The following is a 15,532-nucleotide window of genomic DNA, read 5'->3' as shown; positions in this document are numbered from 1 at the left end:
TTCTAACTCAGTCCATGTCTCCAAAGCAAACTTCTGTCCCACTCTTTCTGTGCTGAGTCTTCAGGGATTCTTTTCACTTGGTGCTGAACTAACTTTAATGAATTGGGGCTCCAAAGAAACCCCAGCCATCCCTAAACAAGGCTAACAAGCAATGCAACAACTCTTTGGGCTCTCTGTAGTGTAGCTATTAATCACAATCAGCTTTACTGACCACAGATATGCACACATGACACCTTCATGACAGACACTTACTATATGCACAGCATTTGCATGAGGACTGACTATAAATATCTACAGAGCCACTTCCTCTATCTGCTGGTGGTACATACCTGTCCTTCCATCATGGCTGCTCTCCTTGCTCCTCCTCTTTCTCTGGTTTCTGCTGTCTGAGGTGTTCACTAAGTACACGGTCAGTTGTGGCTGATGTCTGTGGTCTCGTCCTGAACAGCGGTTCTGCTGACACTCACTGGTCCTCTGACTCGTTCCTTCCTCGTGTCAGTGCTTTCAGTCTTCTCCTTTGGCGAGCTCATTATCCCAGCTGGGTATCTGATCAGGGCGGCAAGGCGCAGGTGTTGATTGACCATAGTCAGATCCCACCTACAAGCATCTTTGAGGGAAACATGTCATGGTCCGGGTGACACAGGGCCGGCATTTCCACCCCTGGGCGGAGCCGCCACATCATGCTGACAGGCTGCACCTGAGCGTAATTGGAATTGGCGGCTTCTTAAGACCAGCGCTCAGACTCACACTTCGCCAGATCGTCTGCAAACATTTGTCAGTCAGGGCTTCCACAGTTTTGTCAGTTCGTAGTAGTTTCATGTGTTTTCTGATGTTTGTGCTTTCTCCACTGTCAGATAGTGATGGCCAAATGAAGCTTTCTGAAGCACTGAAGCTTGTATTGAAAAACGGTTCATTACTCGAAGCTTTTCAACACAGTCCTCTCTGGTGACATCTGGTGGCCAAAAATATGAAGAGCAGCTTGAATCCACAAAATAAAACCAACTGCTTCATAATGATAGCCCACTCTACAGAGTGGAACTCTGTCTCATATTTGGCTGCTGTTGTGTTGCTTTGAACGTGTATTTTTTGGTGTTAAAAAATGTAGTTTATTTGTTTAATAACATACATATAATAATGCACATTATGCAGTATGCTTCTGCTGTGAGGTCCTGCCTCCATGTACTTATGCATTTAATCTCTAGACGGGTATATTTATAAATAATATTCTATTAGGGAAATTTTCCTATACATATTTTTGACCTGGGGGTAGAATTGATTGTGAAATGGAAAGGGGAAATGCTCATGGACTTGCAAATTAAAAACATGATGCATTTAAGGAAACCCTTTTTCATTTTTATTTAAGAAGAAAATTAGTTCCACTGTGCGATGGCCGAACCTGTTCCTTTTCGTGGAGATAATTTCTCCTGCCTTAAGGAAAATCCCTTCACATGGCACAGAAGAGGCTAGAGTGCAGAAAAACTGGTAGAGATGCAGTTATGGCTCCACAAACTATATCAGCTAAAGAGAATAAATAAATTAAATTGCTGCACATTTTGTAGACTAACATTTTAAGATTATTTTTTAAATAAAATATATCTTTTATAACATTAAATGTTACGAGTCAAATGGAAGTTATTTAATGATATTTATATTATGAAAAGCAGATTTTTACATTTTAAGTTTTTCCCGTTTCAGATAAAATAAAAAACGCACAAAACAAAAGCAAACAGCCAGAACACAAAGCTGGAAAACCCACCCGATTGACCAGAATCAACTCAAAATACTCCCACACAACAGAACCAAATCTCTCAGTAGAATGATCAGTGGTTCGCTATCTGTCACCATCAAGACACTCCACAAATCCCGCAAATGATTCACTTCATTCCATTAGAGTCAGATACCGAAGCAGTTACGTGCGTAATGAAGCTTCGGACGTCACTGGTCACGTGACTTTTGCCAAACGAAGCAAGCTTCGACACAGTGCTTCTGAACCAGTGTGTTGTTTTTTTCGACACACGCTCCGGAGCGTCAGCTTCAAGCAGGCCATCACTACTGTCAGAGGACCTACGAACGTTGTCAAGCCACTGACGTCACCTGTTAGGATTTCAGTGCTGGTCTGTTCAGTTTCTCCATGCCTGCCTGCCTCCCTGCCCAGCGCTCAGGATAATCATCTCCCCTCACCCGGACCACCTCCCCTCTAAGCTTTGCCTCCGCATGTGCATGAGTAAGACTGTTTACTGCCACTGTGAGTGTTTTTGGACCAGCTTGTCGTACCCTGCGTCTAACACCTGTTCTTCCCACTTTTCAGTGACTAAACCCTTACCTCTGGCTCCCCCCCCCCCCCTCGGGAGTTCCTGCACTGACAGATTTCCAGTGTCGGGTTCTCCATTCAATCCACGACATCCCCACGGCTTCCCCACAGACACTTCTAGTGCACCTTCTAGTTTTGTTTCATAGAAATGCCAAGTCGGCCATGTGTGTTTCAAAGTAAAGGATTGTGAATTTCTGAGTTAAAACTGTGTGTCTCCAAGCGGAGTATTATGAATCATAGTGTGCCTCTAAGTTAACATTATATTTAAATTCATGTCCCAGAGTGGAGTTTCTAGCGTGTGTTAAGTTTGTTTAGGTTGCCGCTGGCCCTCGGTTCCTTATGAGTGTTTTTGAGTTATTCCTTGTTTACATTGAGCAATTCTGAGTTATGGTAAGCACTTTGAGCACCTCTCACTGTCGTTCGCTGTTTATGTAACCCTGGTTAACATAGCTGTCAATAAATAAAAGCCTGTTAGTAAAAACAGTCATAAGAAATATATTACAGGTGACAAATAGTCAATAAATAGATCATAATGGTTAGAAAATTCATTAAAAACATCAGCAATGATATAATTCATGGTATAGGATTTCATTTGTGTTTAAAAACATGTTAAAAGGTTTAAAAACTTGCTAATTCATGGTGTTTTTATGTTAATTCAGGTAAAATGGCTAAAATATGTGTTCAGACTCTTATTGTGAAAGGGCACGCTGCAGCGTGACTCCTGTGATCAGCCACACCCAATCGGGTTGTTCCTTCTTTTTGATGCTGGAGAGGGAGAAATGCAAACAGTCCTTGCGGAGCTGCTGCCTAAACAAGTGGAAAAAATATTAAAAAACCAAGCCAGAAATCTATATAAAGCCATTTTTGTACTCTGGAGAATATATTTTTGTTTTTCCGACCTGTCCTTGCCTTGGTGAAGTTGTGAACGTAACCGAACGGGACTTGGTGAGTTCAGAAATTGTATTTTATTTCATACAAGAAATGTTTTGTTGTATTATATTGCTCATTTCATGCAAATGGAAAGTCAAGGTAGCAGATTTATGCTGTTTTATGTTAAAAAACGGTGGATTGGTGCTTAACCAACACACAGGCTGCAGTTCAAAGGCCTTTGATGGTGTTTCAGCGCACCATGTTGGCGTCACCTCATTTACGGCTAAATAAGCTGGAAAAAACAGACTTTTACTGTTATTTAAGGGCTACCTGTGTGTTATTTTCAAATGTTTATGCACTTTGTTTTGTTGTTATGGTAGGCCATTAAGGTTTGGATCGGGAAATGCTGAGCTAGAATCGGAGTTTGATCCGCTGAGCGAGAAACAAGATGGCGAGCCACCCACGGACCCATTGAACTGTACCGAGCAGGAAAAGGAAAAATGCCCCCTGCTGGACGTTGAACTCTTTCGCTGAAAAAACTGGTAGGATTAATCCATACACCTCTGCAAAAGAACAGTGGACTTTTAAAGCACTGGATAATCATTCAGAGCAATTCCAGGATTTATAGTTAAAGGACACAGAGACAATTTTCTTTTGTTTATTTGTTTGTTTAAGGGATTTGTTCAGCCTCTTGCTGAATTGTTTTCAGTTTTTACATGTTTTTTGTAATTTATTTTGGTCAACCTTACATTTTAATGCTGTAATGGTGTTAATGGAAATGTAAATAATTTTGTTGGGTCAAAACAAAATAAGAACTGGTTGAAATGTAAAGGTGAACCTAGACCAAGATTAAATTAAATCTTGGGCCTAAAGAACTAAAACTTGATTTAAAATAACACAGTGTTAACTCAAATAGATTAAAGGATAAACTTGAACTTAGAACTTGGAATAAATAAAACAATAACCTAGGTTGAAAATAACATCCTTTTAAAGCCAAATAAAAGGTTTTGAGATAAATAGGATAAATTAACAGAAATAACTGAACTAAAAAAGGGAAAGAAAATATCTTGTTTTCCTTAAATGTGTGATGTTTAATGTTTTATGTAATGTGTGTTAACTGTCTATTCTCTGTCTTCACAAAATAATAAGCCGGCAATTTAAACTTATTTTCTGGTCTGTGGTCTTTATCACACGCTACACTCATTACTACTCTAGTAGTCGAACCTAACTGGTCCTAGTATACTGTAACGACTCCAGAAGTGTTACATTTACATTAATTGCATCACTGTAAATAAAGCTTTGCCACCCTCAGTCCCTGCGCCTCCGAGTGTTGTCTGCCTTAGAGTCCATTTCCTACTGGCCTCGGGCCGTGACAAAACATCCTGGTGGCAAAAGAAGTTGACCTGAAAGTCAGGTCACTATAGAGTGTAGCTAGCATACAGCTAAAGCTAAGTCACATAGTTCTATTCAATTCTAGTTATCAGTCACGTCTGAGCAACAACAGGAAGGTGTTGTGGACTCTTGGAGAAAACAGAAAGTTAATGTTGATGAGCTCATTGCTCACCCAGATCTTTGCACATCTGTAGAACTTTGCTGCAGAATGGAAAGCACACGTGGCTACAGGAAGAGTTTTAGCTCAAACTTTGTTGGTTGGGAGCTGAACATGAGAAATCCTCAACACCAAGACTGATCACAAACACACAAAGCCCCGGGTCCACTTCACAAACTGTAGGTGTCTCATTAAAACACAACGTGACCAAACAACTATGTTAATAAGGTGAAAGCTGCTCTGAAGTCATTAGTGACCATCACCTCCTCTGTCTCCACCCGCCTGCAGGCCTTCACCTCCTCATTCATCCACAGTCTGCCTCCCTCTGCTCCATCAGCTGACGTCCTCTGTACAACTACCTGCTGTGTGCACATCTTTGATTTCTTCTTCTTTTTATCCTGCAAAGCTCAAAAATCACTATAATACAAACACATTTCACATTTACATTGAACACTTCCAGTCATGGAAACTGTCTGTTGGATCTGTGTGACGTTGCTTTCTTGTGTTGCTTTCTTGGTTAGAGTTCCTCAAAAATGTCCAGATTATTCTTCTAATGAGGCGTCGACCATGTTTTCAGTTCTTTGGAAGAAAACATCGCCCTTTGCCATCCTTACTTTTCTTTGACTTCTTCAAATGCAGCTGAACTCCAGCTGGTATTTTATTGGACTTTGCAGCTGTTTCTGGTCATCAGTTCATTCCTGCAAACCTCTGAACCTGAACAACAATGATGCTGCATTGCTGGCTGATCCCAAAAGGTTGATTCTGTTCATCTGGACGTTTTCAGAAACGTTTGCTCACTGATCAGGTGACTTCTTCAGTCTCAGCTGACTGCAGCTTTACAACCTTACAAACAGCACATTTGCACAGTGACTGAAACCAGCAGCAGCAGCACCTGATATATATGATACTAATATAATACATATATAATCCATACTAATGATGAAGGAACTGAGCTCACAGTCCATTGTTCATTCAGTGAACTACTCAGTTTATTTTGGCCTCAGAAATGCTCACTCTGTTTGTACATCACTGTCAGCAATAGACTCATTCTGCTGTGTGGACAGGAACACATGTGACACCACTTCCTGTTTGTTTGTGACTGAAGAGGAAGAAGTTTACAAGGAATCATTGAGAAGAGTTTCAAACATCAACTGATTGAATCCATGAATGTGAAAACGTGTTTGTGAGTGAAAGAGACAGACATGTACAGACTGAACTATCTGTTCAACAGTCAGAGTGTTTCTCTAACAGGAGACACTCTTTACACTCAGCACAGGGACACTGAGGAACCAGGAGACCAGACTGCAAACCCAGGATAAAGAGTTTGAGTGAATGTGGTGTTGAAGGTGTGGAGGTGGATCAGAGTGTCAGAGGAGACTCTGTAGAAGGACAGAGTGCCAGCAGGACAGTCCACATACACTGCTGCTCTGTTAGAGACAGAGGAGGAGGAGGAGATGGATGTGTAGCTGTTATTGTGCCTGACATAACGAGGACCATCATCAGAGCACCACAGACTCCAGGACTGATCATTCCCTCCAAACACACAGTCATAACTGCCTCCTTTCCTTCTGATTCTTCTGTAACTCACTGATATATAAACGTCTCCTCTCCACTCGACCTCCCAGTAACAGCGACCAGTCAGACCATTTCTACACAGCAGCTGTTCCCAACCATCAAATCTGTCTGGATGATCAGGATATGACTGAACCTCCTCCACTTGTGTCACCTTCCTGTTGTTGTCAGACAGTTGGAGGTTTGTGTGTACTGTGTTTGTGTCGATTGTGAGTTGACAGGAATCTGATGGAGAGAACAAACACAATCCAGCTGCAGTTATTGATCCATCATCTGTTCATTGATTGACACTTTGATGATGACTCCTGACATGATGAAGATGGTTGAATGTGTGCTGCTTTGTTTTCATGAATCCCATTAAAAACACACTTACACTTCCTCAGACCTGGTCTCAACCATCGGAATCCAGCAGGCTCCACCCTGAAAGGAGGAGGGGGGTCAGAGCAGCACAGTCAGAACAGAATTTATTTGTTTCTCAAAACACTCCTAAATCTATAGCAAACAGAGTCCTGAACTTTTCCAGTGGGCCAAGGTCAACATTATCTGATAATGCTAACACTATTTCCCCTTGCGTTATTACATTGTGAGCAGCTAATGCTAACACTATTTTCCCCTGCATTATAACAATGTGAGCAGCTAATGCTAAGTAGGCCGCAATTAGCACCTACATCTAATTTAAGGCAAATACGCATTAGAACCTAATGCTCATATTGTTTTCCTTTGCTTTATAACAATGTGAGAAGTTAATACTAAATAGGCTGACATTATCAGCTAATGCTAATTTGAGGTGAATTAGCATTATTTAATACTGCTAACAATATTTTTTTTCTTACTTTTTAACAATATAAGTATGAAATGACACACTTAAATCAGAAAGTACTAAAAGTAGCTAATGCTAACACAATTTATCCTTCAATTTTAACAATGTGAGCCGAATGAAATATTGATTTTAACACAGCCCATTAGCAGCATTAGCTTATCAGAGTTTCCAGTATTTAAGCTTCCAATTCCAAATGTTAGCTGCTCCTGTCTGCCTATTTGTCACACACACAGACTGAAATGATTCACAGCCTTGTTTCATCCTTCTGTCAGTGTCACTGACTGTCACTGTGACTGTGGACATACAGCATGGGAAACATACACATGACTGAAACTTTATTAGGTACACAGTGGCCACTATCTCAGGTACACCTGTGACCTAATAAAGGGTATCTAAAGTTGTCATTGTCCAAATATTTATGGACCTAACTGTAGGTCTACTTTTAATGAAACTCTCAACATGACTTATCAGTTATCATTAATGTTCCTGCAAAAAGACTCCTTGGAGACCCCCTACATAAATATCCATGTACTATCCAGCTGGACTAGTGTGTCTGTCCCTGAAAATATTCCTGCATGTGTGATTGTTCATGTCTCATCTGCAGGAAACAAACAGGAAATGAGTGAAGGACACAGGAAATGTTTCCAGCTCTTCCTACTCTATCAGACATTCTCTCCATACCTGAGAGTGTCCAGTCTCCAGCCTGGATCCTTCAGTCCAGCCGACAGCAGCTTCATTCCTGAGTCTCCTGGATGATTGTAGCTCAGGTCCAGCTCTCTCAGATGGGAGGGGTTGGAGCTCAGAGCTGAGGCCAGAGAAGTACAGCCTTCCTCTGTGATCAGACAGGCTGACAGACTGCAGACACACAAAACAACAATCCATCTGTCAACAATCATTTTCTCTTTGTCACAATAACATCTGTCCATTTACATCCATTCAATGTAACTTTATTTATAAGTGACAATTCCCAACAGACAACAACAGTCATCTGAAGCGGTTTAACAGTGTAAGGTAACAGCCTACAATATTAGAGAGAAACCCCCACCCATCAGACAATCCACTGTGAGCAGCACTTGGTGATGGTGGGAAGGAAGAACTCCCTTTGACACAAAGATCCTCCCAGTGAAAACAGGCTCCAGGAGGAACATCTACCATGACTGGTTGCAGGGTGAGGGGAAAGAGAAGAGATGAGCTCAGAGAGACAAGAACAAAACACAAACTAAGGAGAGAGAAGACAAAAGTTAAGGACATGCAGTAGTGACATATAAAAGCATCGGGAGTGAAAAAGAGGAGAAGAAAGCAGAGCATCATCCGAAGTCCACCAATAGCCTGTGCCTATAGCAGCATAACTAAGGGACGGTTCAGGGTCACCTGATCCAGCTTTAACTATAAGCTTCATCAAAAAGTCAAAAAGTAAAGTTTGAAGCTCATCTTCAAAGTAGGCCAGGCTGAGTCGTTAGATTAGCCCAAAGTAAAGTCAGAAAGTCATTATTTGTGTCACATTTTAGTGCAAATGTAGACAAACTATCCAAAAGTTATTTCTAAATCTGATATTAAACAGTTTAAATGGTAGAAAAAGCTGTAAAGAAAACAGAAAGAGTCAATAAAAGCCTCTTTAGAGGGTCACCAGTTTAAAACTCAGATATTTAAACTGGTGATTCTCCTTCTCTGCTCCACTTCCTCTCTAGACTTCCTGTTCCTAGGAGGGATTTGATTGGCTGAACGTCCTTTTAGCCTTTCTTTAGTTCTTTGGGTGCTAATCAAAGAGGAAAACACACGAGTCATGTGACGTGACATAAGGAGTGCTCTGATTGGTTGGGATTCACAAACTATGGTGCTGTTTGCAAGCTTAACTTTGCAGTGCCAAGAAGATCTCTTAAATAGGGATGAGACGCTCCACAGTGACGTTTCCACACTTTGGAGCTTCTGAAGTGCAGATGTTTGGAAACGCTGCTCCAACGTGTGGTTCAAACACTCAGATAATGTGACCTCAGCTGCCACAGGTGTCATACCTGCTGCTTCCAGGCATTGCCAGGCTCAGGAATTCCCATTTTTGATTGGCTGGTCTTTTGGAGTGGGCCTTGTAATGTAATTAAGTAAGTAAAGTTTATTTATTAAGCGCTTTTCACAGACAGGCAGTCACAAAGTCCTGTATACAAATATTAAAATAAACAATACAATCAATAGACATTATACACAATGTAAAAGATCAAATGTAAATAATGTAAAGAATATAAAATACGTCGATCAACAAAAGGCTTGTTTGAACAGAAAAGTTTTTAACTGCTTTTTAAAAGAATCCACAGAGTCAAGCAAACATAATTGTAGTGGTAAATTGTTCCACAGCCTTGGTGCAACAGACTGAAAGGCTCTGTCCCCTTTTGTCTTCAGTCATGTACAGGGAACAACTAAGAGACTCTGAGTCTGTGAGCGGAGACGACGAGCAGCAGTGTATTTTATAAGAAGCTTGGATAAATAATCCTGCCTGGCCATTTAGTGCTCTGTATGTTAAAACAAGAATTTTAAAGCGAATTCTAAACTCTATTGGGAGCCAATGTAAAGATTATAAGATGGGAGTAATGTGAACATACTTACATACATACATACAAATACTACGAATTGGCAGAAATACTGTGACTTACTTGTAATACTACAACATAACAGATATACTGTGATTTTGCAGACATGGTATGTTTTTGCACATATACTACAATTTCGCTCAAATACTATGAAATTGCAGTAATACTATGATTTTTAAGGAATACTACGATTTGGCAGAAGTACTATGCATTAGTAGTAATAGTATAACATAACAGATATACTATGATTTCGCAGAAATTCTATGTACTTGCACAATCACCACAATATGGCAGAAATACTATGTTTTGGCACAAATACTATGATTTGGTAAAAATACTATGATTTGGCACAAATACGATGATATGGTAGAAATACTATGATTGGGTACAAATACTATGATTCAGCAGAAATACTGCGTTTTAGCACAACTACTGAGATTTGATTGAAATACTATGATTTAGAAGTAATACTATGACTCTATACAAATACAATGCTTTGGCACAAATACTATGATTTGGTTTGAATACTATGATTTAGTCCAAAAACTATAATTGGGCAGAAATACTATGTTTAACATAAATACTATCTTTTGGCAGAAATTTCTGCTAAAGGGCACTATTTCTGCTTTTTAGCAGAAATACTGTAATTTGGCATAAATACTATGATTTGGGATAAATACTATGATTTGGCAGATATACTATATTCAGCAAATATACTATAACATAACAGAAATTCCTCCACTTAGTAGCAATACTGTAACATATCAGAAATATTATGATTTGGACCAAAAAACATGATTTGGCACAAATATTATGATTTGACAAAAATACTATGATTTAGCAGAAATACTATGATTGAGCAGAAGTACTAAGATGTAGTAGAAGTACTTTGATTTAGCAGAAAAACTATTATGGAGGAGTAATATTTTAACATGGGAGAAATATTGATACACACACACACATACACAGAGCGTAAAGTGAACAGGAGCTGTTAAGAGTCTGGTCTTGGTATATCTAGGTCAGTTAAATTAGCTGCATTTGCTGTAATCAGCCCTTACACACACAGACACAGAGAGAGGTATGAGTTTTCTTCAGTGTATTTCTGACATTCAGGATTCCCCTCAAACAAATGGCCATAATTTCCTAATTATGGCCATTTGAACGGTCATTCTGGCACCGTTTTGTTCAGAAGAGACGGGGGAATCTTCAGGTCTTCATAATTCAGAGATAAAATATAAATTATTAAAGATATATGACTTGTAACACACTGTAACTGAGTAGAGGCGAAGCAAAAACTGCCTTGACTTGCCCTCAAACAACGTTTTGTAACTCTAAATCTATATAGAGCATCAAAATCATTCTTTCACCGTAAGAAACAGCAGGCTTTGGTGAACAGTCATGGAAATATTCAGGGCTCTGGTGAAATCCATCAAAAAGATATAACGAGAGAAAAAAGTGCCTCATTTCCAGAGTTTGAAATCTGAAGAAATCTGAGCGAGGGACGAATTTCCTACCCTCAAACAAAAGTAATTCATGGCCAAACGGTAACAGGTGAGAAAAGAATCCTTGAATTGTGAGCAACAGAAGAGTCTGAAGATATATTGGCACAAGCCTCATGTCTCAACTTTGGTTCGTTAAGGAGATATGACGATTCGAAAATGCATCTCATTAGTGAATTCCAGCGGTGATTTTGAACAAACTCTCCATTGACTTTCTATGGAGAGTTTTGAGACTTTGTGTTGCTCTGAGGAGATTTGCAAAACATCTGTAACTCACACAACAATGATAGTGACATTTTCTGAAAGCCAGCAAAAATGTTTTGATGATTAATTTGTGGGGGTTGAGCGGAAATTGAGCGAGTAGCAAGACGTTGTTCGGACATGAAGAGAAAATTCAGAAATTTCCACTTTCCACTCTGAGTTAATTGCATAGCATGTATTTTCTGAAAAATCACAATTTTGCAACTGAAAACTTAAAGAGGGATAAGATTAAAACGGTAGAAGATACGAAAAAGCTTAATCATACAGGAATAGCCCAATAATTTGAGAACATTTTAAAGTTTGAATAGAGTTTCTACGTGAAAGTATGAGGAAGTGGTTAAGTTTCAAAAACAAGCAAGTTTTTAGCAGAATTGTGGAAGTTTTCCATTCATTTCAATGGGACAAATTAAAGGAAAAAAGCTTAATATTTTAAAAAGTATAATAGTAAAAAATACCAAAAGTCATAGCTATCATTAGCAAAATTAGCTAAATAGTTTAAAATTGGAACGGTGAAAATCGGACAAAAATTGCGGAAGTAGTTAAGCGGCGAAAAACGGAGCAACTAGAAGAACTAGAAAATTCGCATTTCCTGCGAAAATGCTGTGTGAATGCCTCGTAGTGGAATCTGAAAACAGCAGAAGGAGAACAATCTGCTGACAAGAGCTGAAGAAGCTGAAGTTTGTTCTGAAAACAGCTGAAGAATCTGAAATTTGTGTAGAAAAGAGGTGAAAAACTGAAAATCCTGCTGAGAAGAGGTGAAGAAGCTAAAACTTGTGTTGAAAAAAGTTAAAGAGTTCACTAATTTTTTCTTTGCCTTAAGCAAAGAAATTTTTTTTTACTGAAAACAGTTGAATAAGTTGAACTATATGCAGAACAGAGGTGAAAATTTGAAAATTATGCTGAAAACAGGTGAAAAATCTGAAAAATCCACAGAAAACAGGTGAAAAAGCTGAAAATTCAGCTGAAAACAGGTGAAAAAAATGAAAATTCTGCTGAAAACTGGCAAAGAAGCTGAAAATTCTGCTGAAAATAGTTGAATCAGCAGAATTTCTGCTGAAAACAGGTTTCTGCTTAAAACAGCTAAAAAGCTGAGATTTGTGCTAAAAAGGAGTGAAGAACATAACATTTATGTTGAAAAGAGTAAAACAAAGTTTAACTGTTAACTGAAAAAATTGTTGCCATAAGCGAGATTTGAATCCGGGCCTCCCAGTCTGAGAACGGCTGCTCATCTCACTGAGCTAAACCACAGCTCAGCCTGGCGAGCAGAAATAAGTGACCACATTGATAATGTGTCCCATTCATTTCAATGGGCAAAAATATTGCAAACAAATTCAATATCTCAAAAAGTATAGAAGTTAAGAGCACCAAAAGTCATAGTCGGCATTAGCAGAATTAGCAGAATTTTTTTGGACTTGAACGGCGTAAAACTGAGGGAGTAGTTCCACGGCAAAAAACGTACGGAAGCAACTAGAATAATAAGAACAAAGAATAAAGAGAAACAGGATCTCAATAGTGTGAATGCCTCAAAGGGCATTCACACAATAAAGAATAAAAAGAAACAGGAACTCAATAGTGTGGATGCCCTTTGAGGCATCCACACAATAAAGAATAAAGAGAAAGAGGAACTCAATAGTGTGAATGCCTTTCAAGCATTCACACAATAAAGAGAAACAGGAACTCAATAGTGTGAATGCCTACAGCACAATACTCTGAATGCTTTTCAAGCATTCACACTAATTAGATATGTGGTATCTACAGAAATATCAGAATCTCAGCTAAAAGGTCACAAAACCATATCAACAACCACCAACCAGCTAAAACAGCAAGTGAACAGACAGGACAAATGAACAGACCCCACAAAAAAGATGTAAACACAAAGTGTGGATCCCCCTGATCATCTCTTTTTTTAAACATGAAGAGTAGTTTTGGACTTTCCTTTACTGCTGCTTCAGTGAATTTTCTTTGGGCAGTGATGAAACCTGCAGTCTCAGAATCTGTGAGATGTCTGCTTTCAGCACACAACAACATTGTTGTGTTGTGTGCTGTGGATTCACCTCTGCAAACTCATCCCTATTTTCACTATTTTACGTTTCTACTTTTCAACATAAGAGTAGGTTGCACTTCAGAAGACCTCCACATCTCCTCTTATTAGAGGGCTGCCTTATTATTAATTTGATAATTCTGTCAGTTGATGAAAGAACAATGCTTGATCTCACCTGAGAGTTTCCAGTGTACAGTGTGGACTCTTCAGTACTTCAGACAGAAGCTTCACGCCTGAATCCTTCAGGTTAATGTTACTCAGGTCCAGCTCTCTCAGATTAGAAGTCTGAGAGCTGAGACCTGAGGACAGAGCTTCACAGCTTCTCTCTGACAGGTCACAGTGACTCAGTCTGAAAAATAACAGATAAACCATTAAAAAAAAGACACTTATGGCGAAGTGTAATGAGATACTATTATATTTAGCCATATTTAATCTTGTTTTTGTCAGAAAACTGAGCACTGATGCAGAGCAACATGTGGAGAGAATCAGAGGAGAAGAAGTGAAGAGAGAACTGCAGTAAAAGCACACTGAATTGTTCAGTGTGCTTTTGGTATCAACAAAATGTGTCAAATTCTTTATTTTATATTCTCACATGCATGCACATGCGCACATGCGTGCTTACACATACACACACATAGTGCCTAGTGTTTTAGAACCATTGGGGGTTTTTACGGTGGGAGGTGCTTGTGTTGTGTATTGTAACAGTTGTCAATAAATAGCTACGAGGAGAGCTGCTCTTTGAAGGAGTTTGGAGACAGGTGAGGAGCGTGAGCTCCAAGAGCTGATTCCGACCAGCCTTCCCTTGCTAGCAAGTAAAAGATGTTCGTCTTGTTTTTGTCGTTAACGAGAATAAGTCTCTAAACTAGAGACTAGATGAATGTGATGCTGAATCAGCAGAAGAGTTGGACTCATTTGATTCCAACTTTGATATCATTGATTTCAATGAAGAGCTTTGTGATTTTAGCACACGGCTGGTAGCTCTGAGAGTCACACTGATGAGGTGTCTGTGAAGGTTCTCAGTCATCTAAAGAACTTAGAAAAAAGTTATCTGGACTTCTTTAAGTTTCTTGAAGATGTTTCACCTCTCATCCGAGAAGCTTCTTTATTTCTAGAGTCAAATGGTGGAGAGTCCCAGATTTAAGCCCTGTGGTAGAGTCTGCCAAGGGGGTCATAAACCCCCTGTTGATCACACTTTCAATTCAATTCAATTTTATTTATATAGCGCCAAATCACAACAAAAGTCGCCTCAAGGCGCTTTATATTGTACAGTAGATCGCACAATAATAGATACAGAGAAAAACCCAACAATCATATGACCCCCTATGAGCAAGCACTTTGGCGACAGTGGGAAGGAAAAACTCCCTTTTAACAGGAAGAAACCTCCGGCAGAACCAGGCTCAGGGAGGGGCGGCCATCTGCTGCGACTGGTTGGGGTGAGAGAAGGAAAACAGGATAAAGACATGCTGTGGAAGAGAGACAGAGGTTAATAACAGATATGATTCAATGCAGAGAGGTCTATTAACACGTAGTGAGTGAGAAAGGTGACTGGAAAGGAAAAACTCAATGCATCATGGGAATCCCGGCAGCCTCGTCTATTGCAGCATAACTAAGGGAGGATTCAGGGTCACCTGGTCCAGCCCTAACTATATGCTTTAGCAAAAAGGAAAGTTTTAAGCCTAATCTTAAAAGTAGAGATAGTATCTGTCTCCTGAATCCAAACTGGAAGCTGGTTCCACAGAAGAGAGGCCTGAAAACTGAAGGCTCTCCCTCCCATTCTACTTTTAAATTCTCTAGGAACAACAAGTAGGCCTGCAGAGCAAGAGCGAAGTGCTCTAAAAGGGTGATATGGTACTACAAGGTCATTAAGATAAGATGGAGCCTGATTATTTAAGACCTTGTATGTGAGGAGCAGGATTTTGAATTCAATTCTGGATTTAACAGGAAGCCAATGAAGGGAAGCCAAAACAGGAGAAATATGCTCTCAAGGTTCAAGGTTCTTTATTTGTCACATGCATAGTTATACAAGTATA

At 39.5% G+C, this 15,532-nt stretch overlaps 1 protein-coding gene across 1 annotated transcript; it reads right to left on the bottom strand.

Moving 5' to 3' along the window:
* Positions 1 to 4,945: 4,945 nt before the first annotated feature.
* Positions 4,946 to 14,526, bottom strand: LOC120435263 (tripartite motif-containing protein 14-like). The gene is made up of 5 exons (XM_039604490.1): positions 14,472 to 14,526; positions 13,678 to 13,843; positions 7,818 to 7,977; positions 6,013 to 6,510; positions 4,946 to 5,128 (listed from the first exon to the last, which is right to left on the bottom strand). The coding sequence occupies exons 1-5, from the start codon at positions 14,524 to 14,526 to the stop codon at positions 4,946 to 4,948; spliced, it is 1,062 nt and encodes a 353-aa protein (XP_039460424.1).
* Between the last annotated feature and the right edge of the window lie 1,006 nt (positions 14,527 to 15,532).

This window comes from Oreochromis aureus, linkage group 3, assembly GCF_013358895.1.
Source record: "Oreochromis aureus strain Israel breed Guangdong linkage group 3, ZZ_aureus, whole genome shotgun sequence".
NCBI classification, from domain to species: Eukaryota; Metazoa; Chordata; class Actinopteri; order Cichliformes; family Cichlidae; genus Oreochromis; species Oreochromis aureus.
The sequence above is the reverse complement of the archived record's forward strand: the minus strand, read 5'-3'. Positions and strand labels throughout refer to the sequence as shown.

Excerpts from the sequence above, each read along its gene's own strand:
- LOC120435263 (XM_039604490.1), bottom strand. The coding sequence starts at position 14,526 with ATGACTGAGAACCTTCACAGACACCTCATCAGTGTGACTCTCAGAGCT. Across the intron at positions 7,978-13,677 it reads TGTACACTGGAAACTCTCAG|TCTGTCAGCCTGTCTGATCA; the intron begins GTGAGATCAAGC and ends GTGTGTCTGCAG. Across the intron at positions 6,511-7,817 it reads TGAAGGATCCAGGCTGGAGA|ATCGACACAAACACAGTACA; the intron begins CTGGACACTCTC and ends TGTCAACTCACA.